Genomic DNA, 24,240 nt, shown 5'->3' with positions numbered 1-24,240 from the left:
CTTCTTCTTTTTTTTTTTTTTTGTTATGCCAAAGATGAATTAAGTCTACCATGCTTGACCTGAAGTAATGATGCTTCACCAGAAGAGCCATCTGTGATGCCATCACAGGACTGTTGAGTAAAGTTCTTACAAAATGCAAGTAGCTGCCACAGTTTCTTAATAATACGTATTGCAACCAACTATTGTCATTATCATTATGAATAATAGCCTTAGTACTAGGATAATCAGACATTCTGTCCAGGCACTGTACAAAAGCCTCGACCAGGACTGGATTCGGTCTAATTCTTGCAACAACCTTATGAGGTGGGTGTTGTTATTACCCACTTTATAGAGGAGGAAGCTGAGGCTGAGAGAGATGAGGCAACGTTGCTAACGTCTGCCAGTGGGCAAGGGATGGAGCAAGGACAGAGCCCACAGCCAGGGATCTGACTCCAGAGTTTGAGCTCTCAGTTAATACGCTATATTGCCTTTCACTTCCTCCACAATTCAGACCCATGAAAAGGCTGGTCTTAATCCGTCCTGTTAAAAATAATATAAAACTAATTCACAAGTGGCTACAGAATGGGATATTCTGTAGGTCGAAGTAGCCTGGCTGAAAGAAGTTCCTCCCTCAGGACCATGAGCATCTCTTCTCTTGTAGAATGTACACGGTCTGCAGGGGAGGAATATAGTGCAAGACCATGAAAGTTCATCACCAGAGAAAAATCTGGAATGAATTATCCTTCTGCCTTTAAAATCCTAGGATTCTAGAATACAATCTCATTTTAGGACATAAACTCAGGGCACCTGGGGTGGCTCAGTCGCTAAGCATCTGCCATCGGCTTGGGTCATGATCCTGGGGTCCTGGGATCGAGCCCTGCATCGGGCTATCTGCTCAGTGGGAAGCCTTGCTTCTCCCTCTCCCACTCCCCCTGCTTGTGTTCCCTCTCTTGATGTCCCTCTCTGTCAAATAAGTAAATAAAATCTTTTCTTTTTTTTAAAGAGGATATAAACTCTTCTGAGGCAGAAAATGTTACCTCATAAAGTAGAAATTCCAATATTATAATTAAAATTTTCTATGTGTATAGCACAAATATTTGTCAACCGACTTCCCTTCAAATAAAGTGTCTATTACGAAGAAGCACATCAGTTCCCAACTGGGGGTGACATTCCCATCCCCAGGGGTGGAGGAACATCTTGATATGGGGGGCTAGAGGCATTTTTATTGTCACCATGATGAAGGTGGGGATTACTGGCATCTAGTGAGTAAGGCCCAGGGAGCCCAAGTATCTCTCAATGAGCAGGACAGTGTCACACAATGAATAACTATACTTCCTACACCCCAAAGGCAATAGCAGCCCTGCTGAGGATCATGGGAAGATCCTGTGTTATCCTCTATAATCAAGGGAAAGGTCCCTCTTTAGTTATTACCCACACTCAGCACAACAATGTGGACTATTCTGGTCTCACTGCTGTCAGTCACAGCGCAGCAAATCTAGTCAGCTCTAGCCTGCATCAGGAAACGCGGACAGAGGAGAGGTAACCAGGTATCCCGTGTGTGCGTGTGTGCACGTGTGTATAGGCAGGAAAGCTTTACTGTGATTTTGTCTCAAAGGAGGATGGGAAGTTTGATGAACATCCACATTAAATTATTATACTGCTAAAGAATGATTCACTTCCAAATGACTTTTTTTTTTGAATGATTCAAATCCAAATAGTCCTTCCCTTGCTCCCACAGACTGGCTTCTTCTGTTAGTTTCTACTGCCGTCAAGGCTCCTGCCACTGCTGCCCATTTTGGCTGCTATAGAAAGCACTGATGAAGCCCTACGAACAGTTCCTGGACCTGATAACCCACTGGCTGTGAGGGCCAATGAGGAACATGTGAATCAAACATCAATCCCAAAGGCTCTCATGCTAAGAGAGTGCTAAGACGGTGCTCTGCGTCAATGCTCCCCACCTCAATGCTCTCACTCAACATATTCTGGAAATACCTCCTCTGCTCAAGGGCAGACTATTTTCTTACATACTCAGTGATGGCAGATCTTTGTGAGTATGTCTGTTTCTCATCTTGGAAACCAATAAAAGGACTGCATCATGCCGTATGGTCACTCGGGCCTGAATACTGGACAACACCAATGTGGTTTGAAATGAAAGGGTGACAGACTATAAATCCATAAGACTGCTTTGGAATGGTTCCATCTGGAAAGGAATTTCTTAGGGAAATTCCACATTGTTTTAAGCAATAGCAATACCGTTTGGAGAAATACCCTTTCAATATGACTACTCCGGACTATCCTACTTTGGAATGGATATTTCTGGTGGCTGACTCTTTAAATACAATTGTATTAGTTTATAAGGACACTTTGTATATAAGTAAATATAAAATTGACAGAGGATGTGCGAGAGAAATGTAGCTAGTTAGAAATTTGGATGCTTTCCTTTCCTTTTCAGAATCGTGTGGTTTGGCTATTTTTTTAAGCAGGGGAAAAAGAAATCTCAATGAGAACGACCAAGGAGACCACCTAAGTGCCTCCCTAAAATACTCTACGGCAGAAATGGAGGTGATGCCTCCACTGAACTGCTCTGCACAGCTACTTCCAGGCTTTTTTGTTTAAGGAAAAGGCACTGAGCAGCCAAGACATGGCTGCCGATCAGGATTACCTGCTCCAACTCGTAGGCTTTGGCCTTGTCCTCATCACGGTCTGCATTCTTGCGGTAGGCCATGCCCAGGCCCCACACGGCCAGAATGCTGTAGATGTTATCCCGCACCCAGGCGTCCTTCTGCTCGTGACTGGCTGACAGCAGCCCTGTGACGGGATTCTGTTAGAGAAGAGACACAAAATGACTCGGCACCACCCTCGCCCAGCTCTTGGCAAACGAATGCTCGCCCTTAGGGGGCACAATGAGGGCTGGGGTGAAGAGTAGAAATCGGAGTTCTAGTCCCTGCTCTGCCACCAACAGCATGATCTCAGGTGAGAAGGGACATTACTTTTCTGGGCTTTGGTCTCCTCATCTGTATAATGGAAATATTAGACAAGAAAGTCTCTAAGGAATGTTCTCTGATGTTCTTCTTCTTTTGCTTTCCAACCAGATCTGCTGTAGTGACAAATAGAAGAAAGAGCAAACAGAAAAATCCTACAGGCTTTCACAGATCTGTGCACTGAAGGCTTAAGTCTTCTTCCGCCTTCGTGTTTCTACACCAGTTGGTGAAGCACTGACCCTGGGAGCACGAGACCCGATGCAGGGTCCCACTCCACCAGTCTAGCTCTGTGCGCCAGGGGAAGCCACCTACCTTAACTGGGCCTCCACCGCCGGGTCTGTGACACTTCATGTGCCTGAATAGGAAGCACTAGGCAAGAGGACATCGGGGGTCCTACTTAGCTACGATATTCAAAAGGACAGCTGAGTCACTAAAAAGCCAGATCTTCACACCAAAAAAGTATACACAATATACCCGACAGCATTATTCATAATAACCCAAAAGTGGAAACAACCCAAATGCCTATCAACTGATGAATGAACAGAATGTGGTCTATACAAACAACGAAATATTATTCAGCAACGAAAAGGAAAGAAGTGCTAAGATATGCTACAGCACGCGTGAGCCTTGCAAACATGATGTGAAGTGAAAAATCTGGTTACAGAGGACTGCATAATGCATGGTTCCATTTATAAGAAATGTCCAGAATAGGCAAATCTGTAGAGATAGAAAGTAGATTAGTGGTTGTCTAGGGCTGGGGTTGGGGGAAGGATGGAAGAAGTAGGGAGTGGGTGACTGTTAACAGGTTTCTCCCTTTCTGGGGGTGATCAAATTGTTCCAAAATTGTGGTGACGGTACACAACTCTGTGAATATACTACCAATCATTACATTGTTTATTTTAAACAGATGAGTTATATGATAAGTAAATTATATCACAATAAAGCTATTTTTCTTAAAAGCCAGTGCTAATAAACTCTGTGCCTAGAAATAAAACGGTAAGGTAGAAAAAGAGTCACATCAAGATAAAGTCTTGTTGACTTTTCCTGAAAATATGCAAAAAATATGTACCTAATAAAATACAGAGCTTTGCCAGCTTAAACAAAACTAATCAAAAGGGTACTTAATTATCTACAAGAAGGCTCGTGAAAAAATTTGGGTCCTTTTGAAGTGATATTACCATGGATATTAGGTTAAAAAAAATTGGCATAGTTTCAAATGGTCCCACATAAGGAAGTAAATATTTAACTTTCTCTTTTAACTAACCTATGCCCTCTTCAAAAACATCTAAAGCTCAACTAATACTGCCCTCGGGGGCAACGGCATTCTGTATTTTAACACTGTTTCATAGCCAACAATTACAAATCAATCATTTTAAAGTCTAGAACTTAAGTCTAGAAATGGCTGAGTGAAAGTACAAGTCTTATTCCAACAGTGGATGACTGGAAAATCACATAGTGATTCGCACCAACAATGTACAACATAAGCAACTGGAACTGTTCTGAGGCCGGCTGGCTAATCCCAGGACAGCAACTAGTCAGGAGATCCAGGGAAAGAAATCTGCCCTTTCCTGGCATACCCATCAATCGTGAGTCCACAAAGACAAACAGCCTTCCAATGACACAGCAGAGACCGCTTACACACAGTGCCAAGTGTGGTTTGGATTATGAAATGTCACTGTCCTCTTAACTGAAAGTTACTTCTTTGATTCTTCAGTTTGGGCTTAACTGTTGAAGTGGATTCGTTTATCCCTACCCAGAGCTAGAATGTCTGAACCCCTCATTCCACTACAGAGACACAGTCTAGGTGTTTTGGAGACCCCCACATTCAAAACTCCATACTCAAACCGTGTTAACTTGGGGTGCTGCTGCACTCAGTGAAAGAATCCTTACGGTTATGGAATGAATGTTTGTATCTCCCCATATTCATTTTATTTATTATTATTTTTTAAGTAGGCTCCATGCTTAGCGTGGAACCCAATGAGAGGCTTGAACTCACAGCCCAGAGATCAAGACCTGAGCTGAAATCAAGAGTCCGACAGTTAACTGACTGAGCCACCAGGGCGCCCCCGTCTCCTCTATATTCGTACATCGAAATCGAATTCCCAATGTGATGCTGTTTGAAGGTGGAGACTTTGGGAGGTGATTAGGTCATGAGGATAGAGCCCTCACAAAGGGGACCTAGTGTCCTTACAGGAGGAAGCCAGAATGCTAGCTTGCTCTCTCTCCGCACTCATGCAACAAGCAGCCGCCTGTCTACAACCGGAAGAGGGCCCTCACCAGAACCTGACCACGCTGGCCCCCGATCTCGGACCTCCCAGCCTCCAGAACTGTGGGAATTAAACCTCTGTTGCTCAAGCCCCTGGTCTGTGGTATTTGTTATGGCAGGCGTAGCAGCCATAGCTAACACTTGCTTCTCTCTTAAAGTCTATGAAAAATAATGTGTGGTGCCGGAAGACGTGGGAGGTTCCATTTTGATGTAATGCAGGACACCTGAAAAGAGCACAGACTGGGAGACAGTCTGGCGTGAAGGCGGGTCTGCTGTCCCTCCCTCTCAGGCCAAGCCAGTGGTTTCCCCTGTGGGCGCCTCCCCCACCTGGAGGCGGCTTACACAGTGCCACCTGCCGTCCGGCTCACCAGCTTCTGTGACCCACCCCACAGGTCCATCTCCTTCAAGCTCTGGGTCTTTTACTTGCCTTAGCGATCTAAATGGAGGGGGAACAAAAGGCCTCCGCAGCAGATGCAAATTTTACAAGCTCAACAGAAAGAAGCAAACTGGACAAAAGGAGGAAAGTGGGTAGATCTGCTCAGGCTAAGCCTATGGCCTCAGACAGGATCATTTTAGCCTTCTGCTGCTTCCAGTCTTTTAAAAATATAATCTAATTCAGTGGATGCCCACACATAAACTTAGTGTATTGTGTTTAAAGAGCACAGGTTCTAGAAACAGATGGCTGTGTAAAAAGCTCTACCACCGTCCAGCTGACCTGGAACAAATTACTTCCGTGTCTCTGTCTACCCATCGGGGATTAGAACAATACCTAGACCTCACAGGGGTGTTAGTGAGAATTACAGGAGTAAATTCAAATCAAGTATTTTGGTCTATGTCTAGCACAAATTAGTGCTCGATAACTGCTCACTATATTATCAACCTATTTGAACAGATTTCATTCATGTTACTTTTTCATATAATTATTTTAGGAAATCAGATAGAGACGGTAGTTGGGGGAAAATCTATGTTAGCTTAATGTAACCATCATTAGTTTTTTTTAGGGGGAATAAAAAAGCCTTGTGCCTTCTTTGATTTTTAGAGTAAATACTGCTAGTGAATAGATTTATCCCATTGTTATGTTTGACACAAAACCCCTGGCAACTCTAGATCTTCTCCAGGTCTTTGCCTTTCCTCTTCTTCAGCCCTGATTTTTGCTCATTCAAATAAATCTTCCCTTTCTGTTTATTTTACTAAACTCTCTACGTGCGTCACCTGAAAAAATAAATCTTGGTGACAAATTCTGTAATAGGCGTCAAGGGCACAACCATCTCCTGAGGTGACAGGTGTGGGGCCACGACGGCAGAGGATGGGGCAGATTGCAGACAACCGAGCTACTGGGAGAGCCGTGAGGAGTCAATGGTAGTGGCCCAGTGTGGGCTTAGAGGAGACGGCACAGGCCTGAGCCAGGGGACTCAGCACCCCTGCTGCAAGGGAACTGGCAATGACATCCTTAAACTCGAGGAGAAGAGGCCTGAGACAAAGAAGCCCAACATAAATTGTGTCTCACTGAGGACAAGGGACCAAGAGCTGGGCATTCTGTCATTCAGGTTCAGTCGTCTGTCAGCCCCGCCTACCTTCTCCACCACTTCTTCACTTCTAATGTAGAGAAAGAGCCCTTTTTGGCTCCTGTTTATGAGAGAAAGGCCTAGAATACACTGGGCCCAGGGCTTGGCTTCTGTGCTGTGGTAAGAAACATCACGAAAATCTTGGTGGCTTATAACAACGAACATTCCTCCTCCACACCTCGTGTCCATCCCTGGTCGGCTGTGCTTCCTCTAGGAACGAGGCTACTGCAGCAGCCGGTACCCACAGCACTGCCCAGCTCGTGGCAAAGAAGAAGAAACACACAGCAAACTGTGAGCTGCCTCTTCAGGCTGCCAGGCAGAACGAACGAACACTTTGCTTCTCCTATGTCATCCGTGAAAGCAAGTCTCACGGCTGTTTCTGAGGTCAACGTGAAACCTGTGAAATCCTCCGCTAAGGATGAGAAGCAAATAATTGTGAACTATTATGTGAACAATTATGTTGCCATGATGACCTCACGTGCTAGCCATGGTGGGCTGGGACCCCCCCCATCCCCACAGCCCACCCATAAGTGAATCTGAAGTGATCAGAGTTTAATATGTAATGAACAACTTGCATTTTGCTTTTTGGCTTAGAAAAAGCTATTATATAAAATGAAATTCCTACTCTTTAGGACGGGGGAAGAGGAAAAAGGAATTGAGATATTAATCAGACAAAACAGACTTCACAGAAAAGAATATTACCAGGGAAATGAAGAAATGTTATAAAAATGATAGGGTCAGCTCACCATGAAGACGTAACGATCCTAAATGTGTTTGTACCTAATAAGAAGCTAAGGGATACAGGGGCACGTGGGTGGCTCAGTGGGTTAAAGTCTCTGCCTTCGGCTCAGGTCATGATCTCAGGGTCCTGGGATGGAGCACCGCATCGGGCTCTCTGCTCAGCAGGGAGCCTGCTTTCTCCTCCTCTCTGCCTGTCTCTCCACCTACTTGGAATCTCTGTCAAATAAATAAATAAACTTAAAAAAAAAAAAAAGAAGCTAAGGGATACATACACAGTGGCTAGAATAGAGAGTCCAGAAATAGATCCACACAAATACCACCAACTGGTTTTTGATAAAAGTCTAAAGACAAACAGGGAAAAGACAGCCTTTTTTTTTTTTGATGATGATTTAATTTTTACATAATCTATACACCCAACATGGGGCTCAAACCTACAACCCTGAGATCAAGACTCGCATGCTGTACTGACTGAGCGAGCCAGGTGCCCTGAAGAACAGTCTTTTTTATAAATGGTGTTGGAACACAAAAATATAAAGGGTTATAAGAGAATATTATAAAAAGTTATATGCCAAAAAATTGGATAACCAAGAAGAAATGAATAAATTCCTAGAAGCACACAACTTTCCAGAACTGAATCACACAAATGGAAAGATGCACGATACTCATGGATTGGAAGAATTATTAAGTTAATTAAATTAAATTAATTGTTAAAATGCCCATACTAACCAAAGCAATTTACAGATTCAATGCAATCTCTACCAAAACACCAATAGCATCTGGGGTACCAGGGTGGCTCAGTCAATTAAGCATCCTACTCTTGGTTTTGGGCCTAGGTCACAATGTCATAAGTCATGAGATTGAGCCCCATGTTGGCATTCCCGGTCAGCAGGGAGTCTGCTTGAAGATTCTCTCCCTCTACCCTTTTCCCACTTGTGCTTGCTTGCCCTCCCTCTCACCCTCAAATAAATAAATCTTTAAAAAAAAATACCAATAGCGGGGCACCTGGGTGGCTCAGTGGGTTAAGCCTCTGCCTTCGGCTCAGGTCATGATCCCAGGGTCCTGGGATCGAGCCCCACATCGGGCTTTCTGCTCTGCAGGTAGCCTGCTTCCTCCTCTCTCTCTGCCTGCCTCTCTGCCTACTTGTGATCTCTGTCAGATAAATAAAGAAAAAATCTTTAAAAAAAAATACCAATAGCATTTTTCACAAAGCTAGAACAAAAAATCCTTAAATTTCTATAGAACCACAAAAGACCCCAAAGAGCCAAAGCAATCTTGAGGAAGAAAAACAAAGCCGGAGGTATCACAACCCCAGTTAAGATATACTACAAAGCTATAGTAACGAAAACAATCAGGTATTGGCACAAAAATAGACACACTATAACAGAATACAGAATCCAGAAATAAACCCATGATTATATAGTCAGTTAATCTACAACAAAGGAGGCAAGAATATCTAATGCGGAAAAGACAGTCTATTCAATAAATGGTGCTGGGAAATCTGGACAGCTACATGCAAAAGAATGAAGGTGGGCCACTTTCTTACACCACACACGACAACCAGCTTGAAACAGATGAAAGACTTACACATAAGACCTGAAACCATAAAACTCCTAAAATAAAACATTCTGTGATTACAGAATCACGTGGACACCGACCTTAGCATCATATTTATGGATAGGTCTCCTCAGGCAAGGGAAACAAAGCAAAAATAAACCATTGGGACTATACCAAAATAAAAAGCTTTTGCACAGTGAAGGAAATCACCAACAAAATAAAAAGACAATCTACTGAATGGGTGAAAATATTTGCAAATAATATATCCAATAAGGGGTTTATATCCAAAATATATAAAGAACTTATATAACTCAATAACAAAAACCAAATAATCTGATTTAAAAATGGGAAGAAGATCTAAATAGACATTTTTCTATCCAGAGAAACAGACCAATAGACACATGAAAAATCACCAGGGAAATGCAAATCAAAACCACAATGAGATTACCTTACACCTGTTAGAATGGCTAAAATGAAAAAGACAAGAAATAACAAGTGTGGAGAAAAGGGAACATCTGTGCACTGTTGGTGGGAATGCAAATTGGTGCAGCCACTGTGGAAAACAGTATTGAGGGTTCTCAAAATATTAAAAATGGAAATACCCTACGATCCAGTAATTCCACTACTAGGTATTTATCCAAAGAAAATGAATACACTTATTAAAAAAGGTATCTGCACTCTCATGTTTACTGCAGCATTATCTACAACAGCCAAGACATGGAAGCAATCCAGGAGATTCATTCATTCACTGATAAGTGAATGGGTAAAGAAGACATGATATATGTATATATATACAATGGAATACCACTCATCCATAAAAAAAATGATATTGTGCCATTTGTGACAATATGGATGGACCTAGAGGGTATTGTGCTAAGTGAAGTCAGAGACAGAAAGACAAATACCATGATTTCACTTATGTGTGGAATAATAAAAAAAAAAAAAGTAGAAAATAGATTCATAAATACAGAAAACAAAATGGTGGTTGCCAGAGGGGCACGGGCATGGGAGGATGAAACAGGTGGCAGGGATTAAGAGGTACAAACTTCCAGTTACAAAATAAGTTACAGGGATGAAAAGTACAGCAGAGGAAATATAGTCAGCAATACTATAAAAACCTCATATGGCATCAGATGGTAACTACACTTCTTGTGATGAGCATTTCATAATGTACATCATTGTTGAACCATTATACTATACACAAAATATCAATAAATACTCAAATATTACAGCCACTGGAGGAAAGAACAAAAATAATAAAAAGATATATCTTGGGGCGCCTGGGTGGCTCAGTGGGTTAAGCCGCTGCCTTCGGCTCAGGTCATGATCTCAGGGTCCTGGGATCGAGTCCGCATCGGGCTCTCTGCTCAGCGGGGAGCCTGCTTCCTCCTCTCTCTCTCTCTCTGCCTGCCTCTCTGCCTACTTGTGATCTCTCTCTGTCAAATAAATAAAATCTTAAAAAAAAAAAGATATATCTTTTAAAATATTAGGTGAGTAAACAAAAACAGTAAAACTTAGATGTCAAAATAGTTGTTGACATGGTTATAAAACAAGGCAAATACCAAAAGTAATGAGCAAAATAAAAGCTACATAATGGAAAAAATTTAAGAAATGGTGTTAGAACAATTGGACATCCATACGCAAAAATATGAATCTCAATCCAAATCTCACACCTTATACAAAAGTTAAGTTAAAAGGAATCGCAGATCTAAACGTTAAATGGAAACTCATAAAACTTTGGTAAGTAGACATAGAAGAAAAACCTTCATGACCTACAGTCAGGCAGAATTAGCTATGATACTAAAAATACGATCCATAGAAGAAAAATTAAAAATTGGATTTCAGCAAAAGTACAAACCTTTGCTCCGTGCAGGACACTGTTAAAAGATAAAAAGACAAGCTACAGACTAGGAGAAACTACTTGTGAGTTGCATACTCAGCAAGAGAAATCCAGAATATATGGAGAACTCTCAAAACGCAACAGTAAGAAAACAACCTAATTTAAAAATTGGTAAAAAACAAACAAAAAGACTTGGACACTTCACCAAAGAAGATATATGATTGACAAGCACATCAAAAGCTCAACATCATTAGCTATTATATAAATGCAAATTTAAGACCTCTATGAGATACCACTACATACCTATTAAGATGGCTAAAATTAAAAAAAAAATACTGCCAATACCAAGTATTGACAGAGATGTAGAATCACTAGAATCCCCATACATTGCTGGTGGGAATGCAAAAACAGTGCTGCCACTCTAGAAAACACTTTGACAATTTCTAATAAACTTTAACACTATCGTACAACCCAGCAATTCTGTCCCTGAATATTTACTCTAGAGAAATAAAAAAAAACTCTACATGCATGTGTAAGGCAGCTCAATTCTTACCTTCCCAAAACTGCAAACTCAAATGTCCTTCAATAGGCAAATGGGTAAACACAGCGACATGTCCTTATAATGAACACTATTTGGCAATGAAAAAGAACAAACTATTGACAGAGACAGCAACTTGGGTGAATCTCACAGGCCTTCTGCTAAATAAGAGAAGCCACTCTTAGAGGTTACATATCACATGATTCCACTCATATGGCATTCTCCAAAAGACAAAACTACAGTGATGGAGAACTGATCAGCAGTTTCCAGGGCTTAGGGATGGGGAGAGGGTGTGACAAAGGGGTAGCAGAAGGCAGATTTTGGGGGCTTTAAGGGACTGCTTTGCATCTTGATTATGGTTATGGTTACATGACCCTACATGTTTTAAAATTCACAGAACTATACACTAAATATATAATAAAAGGAAATGTATTGTGATTTCTAGCACATTCTTTTTTTTTTAAAGTTTTACTGAGATATAATTCATACAACATACACTTTATCCATTTAAAGGATACAATTCAATGGTTTTTGCTATAGTCATATACTAACAGAAACACCAAGGTTAATTTTAGGATATTTTCATCACTCCCAAAAGAAAGTCCCTACCTACCTGTTAAAAGTCATTTTCCATCTGTCTCCAACCCTCAATCCCCCAGGCCTAGGCAACCCTTAATCTACTTTCAGTCCTATAGTTTTGCCTGTTCTGGACATTTTGTATAAATGGACTCATACCATATGTGATATTTTATATGCTCAGGGTCTTTCAATTAGCATAATGTGTTCAAGATCTGTCAGTGTTGTAGATGTAGTAGTACTACATCTCTTCTTATTGCAAATAATACTCCATTGCATAAACACAGTATATTTTGTGTTCTCACTCATTAGCTGATGAACATTTTTGTTGTTTCCACTTTGGGGATATTATAAATAATGCTGCTATGAATATTCACTTATAAGTTTTTGTGTGGACATGTGTTTTCAGTTCTCTTGGATATATAGCTAGGAGTGGAATTTCTGGACTATATGGCAACTCTAAGTGTAACATTTTGAGGAACTGCAGAACTGTTTTCCAAAGAGGCTACACCATTTTAAATTTCCACTGGCAATGTACGAGGGTTCCAATATCTCTATATCTTGTCAAAATTTATCCGTTAAATGAAACAAGACAAGACCACACCGGGAGACAAACCATAAGAGACTCTTAATCTCAGGAAACAAACTGAGGGCTGCTGGAGGGGAGAGGAGGGTGGGAGGGATAGGGGGTGCTGGGGGATGGACACTGGGGAGGATATGTGTTGTGGTGGGCGCTGTGTATTGTTTAAGACTGATGAATCAGGGGCGCCTGGGTGGCTCAGTGGGTTAAAGCCTCTACCTTCAGCTCAGGTCATGATCTCAGGGTCCTGGGATTGAGCCCCACATCGGGCTCTCTGCTCGGCAGGGAGCCTGCTTCCTCCTCTCTCTCTGCCTGCCTCTCTGCCTACTTGTAATCTCTGTCTGTCAAATAAATAAATAAAATCTTTAAAAAAAAAAAAAAAGAGACTGATGAACCATAGAGCTGTACCCCTGAAACAAATATATTATTGGTTAATAATAATAAAAAATTTATCTGTCTTTCTCATTGCATCAATCCTAGTAGTGTGAAATGGTATCTCAATTGTGGTCCTGATTTGCATTTCCTTACCACAGTTTGTGATAAGAGCATCTTTACATGTGCTTATTGGTCATTCGTATATCACTTTTGGAGAAATGTCTATCAGACACTTTGCCAATTTCTAAATTGTTATTCATCTTTTAATATTGAAATTTAAGAGCTCTTTATGTATTCTTGAATCAAGTCTCTTAACATACACGTGGTTTACCATTTTCTTCCATTCTGTAGGTTGTCTTTTCACTTTAATGGTATGGTTTGCGGCTCAAAAGTCATTTTTTTTTTTAAAGATTTTATTTATTTGACAGACAGAGATAACAAGTAGGCAGAGAGGTAGGCAGAGAGAGAGAGAGGAGGAAGTAGGCTCCCCGCCGAGCAGAGAGCCTGATGCGGGGCTCGATCCCAGGACCTGGAGATCATGACCGGAGCCGAAGGCAGAGGCTTTAACCCACTGAGCCACCCAGGTGCCCCCAAAAGTAATTTTTTAATAAAGTCCAATTTATCTATTTTTTTCCTTTTGTCACTTGTGCTCTTGTTATTGTACTAAGGAGTCTTTGCTTTCCCTAAAGTCAGGAAGACTATTCCTGCGTTTTCTTCTAAGGGTTTTATAGTTTCAGCTCTTACATTTAGGTTTATGATCCATTTTGAATTAATTTTTGAATATGGTACAAGGAAGAGGTCCCTTAATTGCTTTGCATGTGGATATCTAATTGCCCCAGTACTGTTTACTGAAGAGTATTCCTTCTCCATGTAACTGACTTGACACCTTTATAGAGAATCACCTGACCATAAATGTGGTGGTTTATTTCGGAATCCCCAATTCTGTTCCCTTTTGTTTCATTGAACTGTATGTCTATAACCTTAGGCCAGCACCTTGTTCATTACTGTTAGCTTCCCCTGCCCACAAAAATTTTATTTATTTGACAGAGAGAGACAGTGAGAGAGGGAACACAAGCAGGGGGAGTGGGAGAAGCCGCTGCTGGGCTTGATCCCAGGACCCTGGGATCATGACCTGAGCTGAAGGCGGATGCTTAACTGACCTAGCCACCCAGGTGCCCCAAATATATATATATTTCTTAATATAAATCACATCACAACTATATTCTTTCATGTCTGGCTTTTGCTCAGTGTTATGGTTATGAGATTTAGGGTCCTAGGAATGGGCCCCGCATGGGGCTCTCTGATCAGTAGGGAGTCTGCTTCTCCCTCTCCTTCTGCTTCCCCCCACCCATGCTCTTTCTCTGTCAAATAAATAAATAAGATCTTCAAAAAAAATACTGGTTCCTTCCAATCCATCCTCCAAAAGGAAGGTCACAGAAACAACTAGAATCTCAAGACTTCACTGCCCTGCTCAGAATGCTCCAATCCTATAAAACAGAATCTGGGTCTCTTAGATTGCCCTACAAGGCTCAGCAGGTGCGGGTTCTTCATCTCACAACCAGCCTCACCACCTCACACACACACCCTCCTTAGCCCCGGCCCCAAAACCTGAATTCAAGTTTCCTGCACAGGCTCTGCTCTCACACTTCTGGCCTGGGTGTCCATAGTGTCCTCATGGTAAATGCCTCTCCACCTGTTTGCTCCTCTGTGAGGCTTCCCCTATACTCCTGTACTTCAGGAGACAGAGGTCAGAGGCTTCCAGCTGACCCATACCCTCAGTCCTTTTTCCTTTAGATTAAGAATGGCTAAATACACGTCACTGCATTGCTCAGCTCCAAGAGAGGAGAGTACAACTCAATCATTCAAATGAAATACCTAGAAGAGACTAGGACAAACGCTGAAAATAGAAGATTACTCGCCATCACCCCCCCACCCCCATGTTGGTAAAGCAAAAAACAGAAAGTGGAAAATTCTGTTATAAAAACTCCAAAGGGCGCCTGGGTGGCTCAGTGGGTTAAGCTGCTGCCTTCGGCTCAGGTCATGATCTCAGGGTCCTGGGATCGAGTCCCGCATCGGGCTCTCTGCTCAGCAGGGAGCCTGCTTCCTCCTCTCTCTCTCTGCCTGCCTCTCTGCCTACTTGTAATCTCTCTCTGTCAAATAAATAAATAAATCTTTAAAAAAAAAACAAAAACAAAAACAAAACTCCAAAAACCGGTTAAATTCATTTTTTGTGCTGAAATTTTATTCTGGCAACTACCACTTAAAATATTAAAGGGGATAGGGAAGGGCAATGCCTTGGACTTGAGAGGTTTTTGTACAGTGGAAATTCCAATAAACTTTGTTTTAAAATGGTTACACCTGGGGTGCCTGGCTGGCTCAGTCAGCAGAGCATGGGAATCTTAATCTCCTGGTCATGAGTTCAAGTCCCACATCAGGTGTGGAACCTAGTTAAAATAAAATTTTGTTTTAAATGTTAAAAAAATTACTGTGAAGTGTGTAAACCTGGCAATTCACAGACCTGTACCCCTGGGGCTAATTATACATTATATATTAATAAAAAAATAAAGTACTTTTAAAAAGTTAAAAAAATAAAATCAAATGATTATATCTGCACTTGAGACAATGGGCTGTGTCACACTTTCTTTTTCCATTAGGTTAAAAGATAAGTTTTGTATAGTTTGTTATGTAAACCTTGGGCATTCAGAGAAGTGCTAAACTTGAGCTCTAACATGCAACGGCCATATGCTTTTAACCTAAGGAGACCACAGGTGTGCAATTTTCGAATGATGTCTTTTGCTAAACTCCTGCTTATCTGATTTCCCCCCTCTGCATTTACAAACTATGCACAAATGACAAGGTGCCCTGGGCCTGGGCCTTTGCACCATGTCATAGGACTGAAGGATGGCTTGCGGGGAAACAAAGTGGGTCAGGAGCCAAGTAATGCGGGCATCTGCTTCAGTGCAGGGGTTTCCAGTTTCATCCCAGATCCCAGCACTCACCTTAAAACTTCTGAAACTTAACAGAAACCATGTGGGCCCCTTAGGTACCATCAACGATACAAACCACTTGACCACTGTTTGAAGACATTTTATTTCTTTGCCTCACTTGCCAATCCCAGTTGTGAGGTGGGGGAATACTGCGATGTTAGTCCTTAGCCTGGTGTGGTGAAAACCGACAGAACTCAAACTCGTTGTGGGGTTGCTAGGATCCTCCTGGCCAACACCTCAAGTCTGAGGTGTCAAAGGCTAACTGGCTGCCACGCTAGTAATGTCTCCCCCAAACAGGAGAGCTGTGGGCCTCACGGTTTATTTTCAGCTCTAAGACTGACTTTTACTCTGTTGGGTTCAGAACGCCAAAGGACCACACATGTCACTCTGAATCCGGACTCTCACTAGAGGATCTACTAGGAGGCCACCGATGGGCTTTGGTGAGGGTGGGGGGTGGGGAGGAGAATTTCTGGGAGAGCATTTTTCTCAGGAGACAATAAAACACTCGGCTTTCATCAAATTCTCAGATGGGTCTGTAACTCGTTTGATTAGGAACCACTACTCCACATGTATGTTATAAACATAAATTGTGTTCTCCCCACCTACTGTGAGGCAGACGTGATCTTTACTTCACTCTGTGACTTTTACTAACAGAGTGAAATAAATAGCACGTCTGCATGACAGTATTTAAAGAAAGGGCCCATTTAAAATTTCACTGAACAGACAAAAATCAGGAGACTACAACTTTATTTAGTGTTTCACAGCAATCTGATGTATCTTAAGTATTTCTCTCCATTCCTCTGGCCTGTTTCCAACAAGACACCGTGCTTATCACAGGGCTGTCAGCGCACCAGAAGGATGGCCTTGAAAAAGGTCCCCTTAACTCTCTTGGCTGAAGTCTTCAGCTGTAAAAGGAAGCGAGGTGATCCAACCAGATGATCTTTTGGATCCCTGCCAAACCTGAATTCTAAATCTCTCCCTTGTATGCATTATTACAGTCCTCTATCTGTAAGTAGAAGATTCAAGGACTTTTTCATTCAATTACTCTAATGTTTCTATCTGGCACTCAAATTTTTAAAAGCTGTCCTGAAAAGGTTGTCCTGGCAACCAAAAGAGTTGAAGTAGGTGGTGGCAAAAGGCAGGGCACTGAATTGTATCAGGAAGGGAAAAATGTTATCCATTCAGTGGTTGCTTTCTCCAATCAACGCACAGAGCAGGCAACCATCCCTTAGCCCTGAAAGGGCTTCGGGATCCTAAGGGATCTGGGGACCACACTCCTGAGAACTGCTACACTACTTCAAAAGCTGGAGTGTATTTTTCCTGTCCACGTATTAGAAATTCTTACAAGTATATGTCCTAAGCAAGGAAGAAGAATATTATCTGGGGTGTTTTTAAAGTTCTACACACTTAGCAGACTGTACTTAGTCTTCTATAACTTGCTTTTTTCACTCAACTTAATCTCTGAGTACTATCCAATTTGATGCATGTAAGTCTAGGTCACTCATTTTAACTGCTATATAATATTCCATCGTGCGGCTAAATCTCTGTTCATTTCCAAAGTGATGAACATTTAGATTGTTTTGAATTTTTCTCTTTTATGAACAATGGTTCAACAAATGTCCTTGTACTTGTCTTCTTGGGTAATGTACATGTCTCCAGAGCACATCATTAGCATAGAGAACTACATAGGGACCTCCTAGGTCATATGGTACACACAGCTTCAATTTCACCAATATCTCCCAATTGTTTTCCAAGGTGACTGTACCAGTTAACAGTCTGTAACTTACATTCGATGGCATAGACCATTAGCTAATCACTAACTGAATTTCCTTTTCTTCTTAGGCCATCAGCTATATTACATTTCCCATCCTCCCTTGCAGTTAGATGACCAGGTGTTTGAGTTCTAGCCAAAAGAATGTGAATGAAAGTGAAGTACCCAATTTCCATGCCTTGGCCATAAAACTCTCCCATAAACAATTTTCTATACTCTTTCCTAATCCCCCAGCTAGATGTCTACATCCAGGGTGACCTTCCTTCAGAGCTGCATGTTGAAGATGGCAGAGCCACTGGTAGCCCAGATCTCTAGATGACACCCTTATTGACCTGGACACACACCCGGCTGTTATAGGAGTCAGAAATAAACTTTTGTGTTTATTCAATGAGATTTTGGACTTAGAGCAGTTAGCCTATCCTAATACCTCTTCCCATGAATAGTTTATGAGATTTGCTCCTTTTCCACAACTTTGTCAATACTTAAAATTCTGCTTTGAAACTGCTCCCCAGTTGTCAGTCTGAATTTACTGTTTTGATCTGCTTTACTTTCCCAGGTTACTATAGTGAGGTTAAGCCATCATTTCACATGTTTATTAATTTCCTCTTCTATGATCTGCTAGTTTATATTGTAGAATACAATCATAGAAATATAATAAAGTTACTATAAATGAGAAAGGGAGTCAACTTGATTAAAGGGAAATAATAAAGTAGGACACCTGGACTGAAAATATTTTTTTGTTACCCTGGCACTTCTCTTTGCTATTAAGAGAAGTAATGAAAAGAGAGTATTTACAAACCCAGAAGCTAAAGAGTGATGTCACCTGCTATCTAATCAAATAGAAACAAGCTCTCAAGTCAAATTGAAACTTAAATCCAATCAACTATAAGTAGCTGGTTCTCCAAAGACTCTTAGGATTAAGCCTCTGTATTTATTTATTAATCACCCCAAAACTTCCTCCAAAAATTGAGAACCTAGTTTCAGTACTTTCAGGTTCTCTATGGTATTTATATCTGCAAACATCATCTCTATCCCGCTCATTTTTTTTTTAAAGGTCTGTTATGTCGGTCATAATTACAATGCAGAATAGGAGTGAGAGTGGTGACCCTTGAGGTCCCTGACTTTAAAGATATGGTTTCTGATCTTTTGCCAATACATTAGTTATGTTTGTAGATATTTAAAAAAAAAGATTTATTGATTTATATGGGAGAGGGAGATAGGTAGGGACAAAGGGAGGGAGAGAGAGTCCCAAGTAGACCCCGAGCTGAGCACGGAACCGACAAGGGACTCAATCTCCCAACTCTGAGATCATGACTAGAGCTGAAACCAAGAGCTGGACGCTTAACCAAATGTACCACCCAGGTACCCGTTTGTAGATTTTTTAAAACATTATGCTTTATCAAGATAATACAACTTCCTAGAATGCCTAGTTTGCCAAGAGGTGTTTTTAAAAAATCATTCTAGATGCTGAATCTTATCAAATGCTTTTCTATACCTATTGAGGTGATCACACTATATTTTCCTTTAATTTATTAATGAGGTAAATTGCATTAGATTTTCTTATAGTAAATTTCCTTGTATTCCTGGGTAAACTCTACTCGATTATGATGCATTTTTTTAATACCTTGCTGGATTCATTTTATTAGTATTTTACTTTGTATTTCACATCAATATTCATACATGAATTTCCTCCACAAATATTATTTCTCATTATATCTTGTTTGCCTATGGTATCTTGACCATATTAAAGGAGTTAAGAGTTATCCCTCTTTATCTTTTATCTGAAACAGCTGAAGATCCGGGTTATCTGTTAATCCTGGTCTCCCTCTCACCCCACTGCAGTCACTGGGCAAAGCCCCAGCTCAGGTTAAATCCGACTCTTTGCCTACTCTGGGGGTGCAGCTCACTGGGGCTGGAGAAAAACACAACCATGCTGATGGAACTCACTGGAAATGAATGGCCCACAGTGCTGTCCAATAATCATATTAAAAATCTTTGGTTTCCTTCAGAAGGGAGGACTATTTTATACTAGCTTCTCACTCTTCAAACCTCCAATGACTCCTATCTGTACTCTCAGCTGATGACTGTGCCTATGTTTCACTGAAAAAGTGGAAATAATCCAGAGAATATGGTGCCCATGTACCCCACCTCCCTTCTTGTTTTGACGGATGAGTTCTCTGTGCTCCTCTTTAAGGTTGCCCACTGCGCGCGTGCGTGCTACACTTCAGCCCTCTCGCTCACTCTAGGACTTTGCCCCAGTGATTCTCACTCTGCATCTGCTCAGTCTTCCTTAGCAGCTGCTCTGGACCTTTGGGATCTTTCCATTTGTGTAAAGCTCCTCTTTGAACGTCATTTTTTCCTCTGTCTACACTCACTCCTGTGATCTCATGCAGCCTCATGACCTTTTAAACACCACATAGATACATACCAATATAACTCCCGGATTTTTCTCTCCAGCTCAGATCTCTCCCTTACTTCAAGATTCAAATATTCAATTGTCCACTTACTGTTTCTACCTGGATGCCTCATGGGCACCTCAAAGTTGGTAAAAACTCCTTATCGTTCTCCCCAAATTTCCTCTTCCACAACCTTCCCCGTCTCAGCAAACGTCAATTCCATCCCACCAGCTGCTCAAGCCAAAACCCTGGAACTCATCCTGGACTTCTCTTTTTTCCACACACCTTAGACGCAATCCACGCAATTCGGTCTCTGCAAAATTTCCCCCGGATTCCACCCCTCCCAGTGGGCTCTACTGCAACCACCCTTGTCTGAGCGATCATGCTCCAGCTGCAGAAGCTTCCTCGCTGGCCACCCTGCTTTGCCTCGTGACCCCATACAGACCATATTCTATGCAGGTGATGGAGTGATTCTTTTCCAGCGTTATTCAGAGGTCACTCATTTGCTCAAAACCCTCTCAAGGCTTCCCTTCCCACTTAGAATAAAAGCCAAATTCCTTCACCTTCAAAGATGAATAAATAAATAAGCTTCTGGATGTTCCTCATTCCTTGTCTTGTAAACCCACCCTGGACTAGGATATTTTCCTGACTCAACACATTTCTTTAAGAGTTACAGATTGAATTAGGATTTCATTTTTTGTTAACATTGTTAACATGGTTCTACAAAACTGTCCATTTAACATATCCACATATGCTGTCAAAAAGTATTTATAGCATTTTTCCATTTTCTCCTAATATTATTTGTCCCTCCTTCCCGGCTCCCATCAGTCCTGCCAGAGTTTATGTATTTATTAGTCTTTTCTAAAAAAGAAATTTTGGGGCACCAAGGTGGCTCAGTTGGTTGGGTGTCTGCCTTTGGCTCTGGTCATGACCCCAGAGTCCCAGGATCAAGCCCCACATCTCGCTCCCAGCTCAGCAGGGAGTCTGCTTCTCCCTCTGCCCCTCCCCTGCTCATGCTCTCTTGCTCTCTAATAAATAAATAAAATCTTAAACAAAATAAAAACTAAAAAACAGCTTTTGGTTTGCTCAATCCTTATTGTGTGTGTTTTCTAAGATTTTATTTATTTATTTGACAGAGATCACAAGTAGGCAGAGAGGCAGGCAGAGAGGAGGTGTGGGGGAAGCAGGCTCCCTGCCAAGCAGAGAGCCCGATGCGGGGCTCGATCCCAGGGTCTGGGATCATGACCTGAGCTGAAGGCAGAGGCTTTAACCCATGGAGCCACCCAGGCGCCCCCTTATTGTGTTATCTTACACCAACTTTTGTTCCTGTATTATTTCCTTTCTTCTGTTTTCTTGGCTGTACTGTTATCCTATTCTCAATGAGTTCCTTAACTTTAAAGTCTTTCTTCTTTTCCGATATTTATTTCAAAACATAAATTTCATATCCCACATTAGCTGTATCTCATTTGTATTTGGAATGCTCCTGCTGTCACTCAGTTCTAGGTATTTCATAATTTCCATTATAATTTCTTCTTAGAGATACACACACACACACCCCATGACATATCTATCCATGATCCATAGAGATATATTTAGAAGTGGGCTTAGTAAGATTCCAAACATACTTGGAGATTAAGCAGCTGCTTGTTATTGCTAACTTTCTTGCATTTTGGCAAAAACTGTGGTGTTCGTGAAGTTGATTCTTCAAATACTTCTGAGACTTTCTCATACCCTAATTTGTCATGAATTTTTAAAAACCTTTGCAAGTTTGAAACAAATACGTATTTTCTATTAGTGGGGTGCAGAGTTCTACAGATGTATACTTGATTGAGTTTGTTCCTCATGATGCTCCAATTTTCTATGTCCTAATTATTTCTCTGCTTGATCTATTAGTGTCTTAGGGGAGTATAAAAGTTCTTAATATGATTATGGATTTGTTAACTTCTACAGTTGGGTCAAGTTTTGCTTCAATCATTCTGAAGCTGTTATACTCTGCTGATTTAAGATTGCTTTATTTTCTTGGTGAATTATCCTTTTATCACTTAATAATAATGTTTTTTATCCCTAATAATGAAATTTTTAAAAATTTCAAGATCTACTGTTTGACATTAATATTATCACACCAATTTCTTCTTTAACATCTGCCTATATATCTTGTCTAACTAAACTATAATCAACCTTTGAGGGCACATGGGTGGCTCAGTCAGTTAAGCGTCTGACTCTTGATTTTGGTTTAGGTAATGATCTCAGGGTAGCGAGATCAAGCCTCACCACAGTGTCCACACTCAGTGGGGAGTCTGCCTGGGATTCCCTCCCTCTTCCTAAACCCCTCTTGCTCACTTTCTTTCTTCCTCTAAATAAATAAACTATTTAAATCTTAAAAACAAACAAACCCCAAAACTACTTTCAACCTTTGAGTATCCCGTTTAAGGTTGTATCTCTCGCCTTAAAAAAAAAAAAAGGTGGAGTCTTAACACAGGGCTCAATCTCATGACCCAGAGATCATGACCTGAGCCGAAACCAAGAACCAACTGCTTAACTGTTTTATTTCTTAGAACCCACATTTATTTTGGGGCACCTGGGTGGCTCAATTGGTTAAGCGTCTGCCTTCTGCTCAGGTCATGATGCCAGGGTCCTGGGAAGGAGTCCCAGGTCTGGCTCCCTGCTCAGTGGAGAGTTGGCTTCTTCCTCCCCCTCTGCCCCGCTTGTGTACAAGCTTTCTCTCTCTCAAATAAAACCACATATATCTTTAAAATTTTTTTAATAATTTCTATTACTGGGGCACCTGGGTGTCTCAGTGGGTTAAAGCCTGTACTTTCGGCTCAGGTCATGATCCCAGGGTTCTGTGATCCAGCCCCGAATTGCATCAGGCTCTCTGATCAGCGGGGAGCCTGTTCCCCTGCCTCTCTGCCTACTTGTGATCTGTCAAATAAATAAATAAAATCTTAAAAAAAATAATTTCTATTACCTGGCTAATTTAAGCATTTACATTTATTGTGATCACTAATATAATTGTACTTATTTGTATTGTCTTTGTTTTTTTTTTTTTAAACTTCCCTCTCTCCCTAAGCACTCTTTTCCTTCCTTCTCTTGCCATGATCAATTTTTCTTTATTCCTCCAGTGTTTGAAAAATTATATATCCCTGGGTAGGGGGAGGGTGATGTAGCTGATGGGGATTAGGGAGGGCACCTGTCATGGTGAGCACCAGGTGATGTGAGCACTGTATTATACACAGAAACTAATATAATACTGTTTAAAAAAAAAAGAAGTTATACTTGCAAAAAAATTTTTTAAGGTTATATATTCCCTTCACATTCAAGCATTACAGAGAAATTCTTGATTTAAATATGTAATACCTCTCTCTTTCTTAACGTGATAAAGGCCTAAGAATGCTTTAACCCGGTTTCCATTCTATTCTTCTGCCGTGTTATTTCACAGTACTTAATTTTATCTTTTTAAAACTTGCCCCAAATTAGTCTTTATTATTAATACTATTTGTTCCCTACTCCATCTTTTAATTATCCCATTCTCTTCATTTTAAATTCCATTGGCACTGAATAAGCAATATTTACTAACTTTTCTGCTCCCTTAATTATCTGCTTTTTATACCAAATAAACTGCAGTTATAATTACTGCCTTGATCACCATTTCTGATCTATATTATCTTATAACTACTTTGTACCTAACACTTTTGGTTATGAGCTTTCAAACAGAACTGACATTCAAAAAATGTACGTAATTAGTATTATCTGGACCAAAGTAAATCTAGGAATTTATTTTCAGTAATTATTTGAAGATAATCCTGGAATGTACAATTATATTCTCTGTATACACAAAACCATACCTGCGAAAGGACCCTTTCATAAACATAGCTCTTTTCTTCTTTGCCTTTAAGATTTAATTAATATTTAGTAGCAAATATATTTGACAAATGACTAATGAAAAAATTGTTCCCTTGCACAGATACAGGAAAAGGAATTAGTTTGACACCCTATTGCCTCAAACTGAAGAATAACTGGGAGTTTGACATATTTAACACTGAATGATTTCTAACAAGTGAAATCAATTTAAAAAGCAAATCAGGGGCACC

At 40.9% G+C, this 24,240-nt stretch overlaps 1 protein-coding gene across 12 annotated transcripts in view; it reads right to left on the bottom strand.

Annotated features, from left to right (window-relative positions):
- The window catches only part of PHKA2 (phosphorylase kinase regulatory subunit alpha 2), a 73,501-nt gene that overhangs the window by 45,640 nt on the left and 3,621 nt on the right, over positions 1–24,240 (bottom strand). For all 12 annotated transcript variants that reach the window (XR_014307346.1, XR_014307347.1, XR_014307348.1 and 9 more), the window contains one exon: positions 2,642–2,800. Coding sequence is in view for 9 of the 12 variants with exons in the window: in XM_082718367.1 (XP_082574493.1) it covers positions 2,642–2,800 (159 nt within the window). In the remaining 3 variants the exon portion in view is untranslated. The remainder of the gene's footprint in view (positions 1–2,641; positions 2,801–24,240) is intronic.

The sequence above is a fragment of the Mustela nivalis genome, assembly GCF_964662115.1.
Source record: "Mustela nivalis genome assembly, chromosome: X".
Lineage (NCBI taxonomy): Eukaryota > Metazoa > Chordata > Mammalia > Carnivora > Mustelidae > Mustela > Mustela nivalis.
The sequence above is the reverse complement of the archived record's forward strand: the minus strand, read 5'-3'. Positions and strand labels throughout refer to the sequence as shown.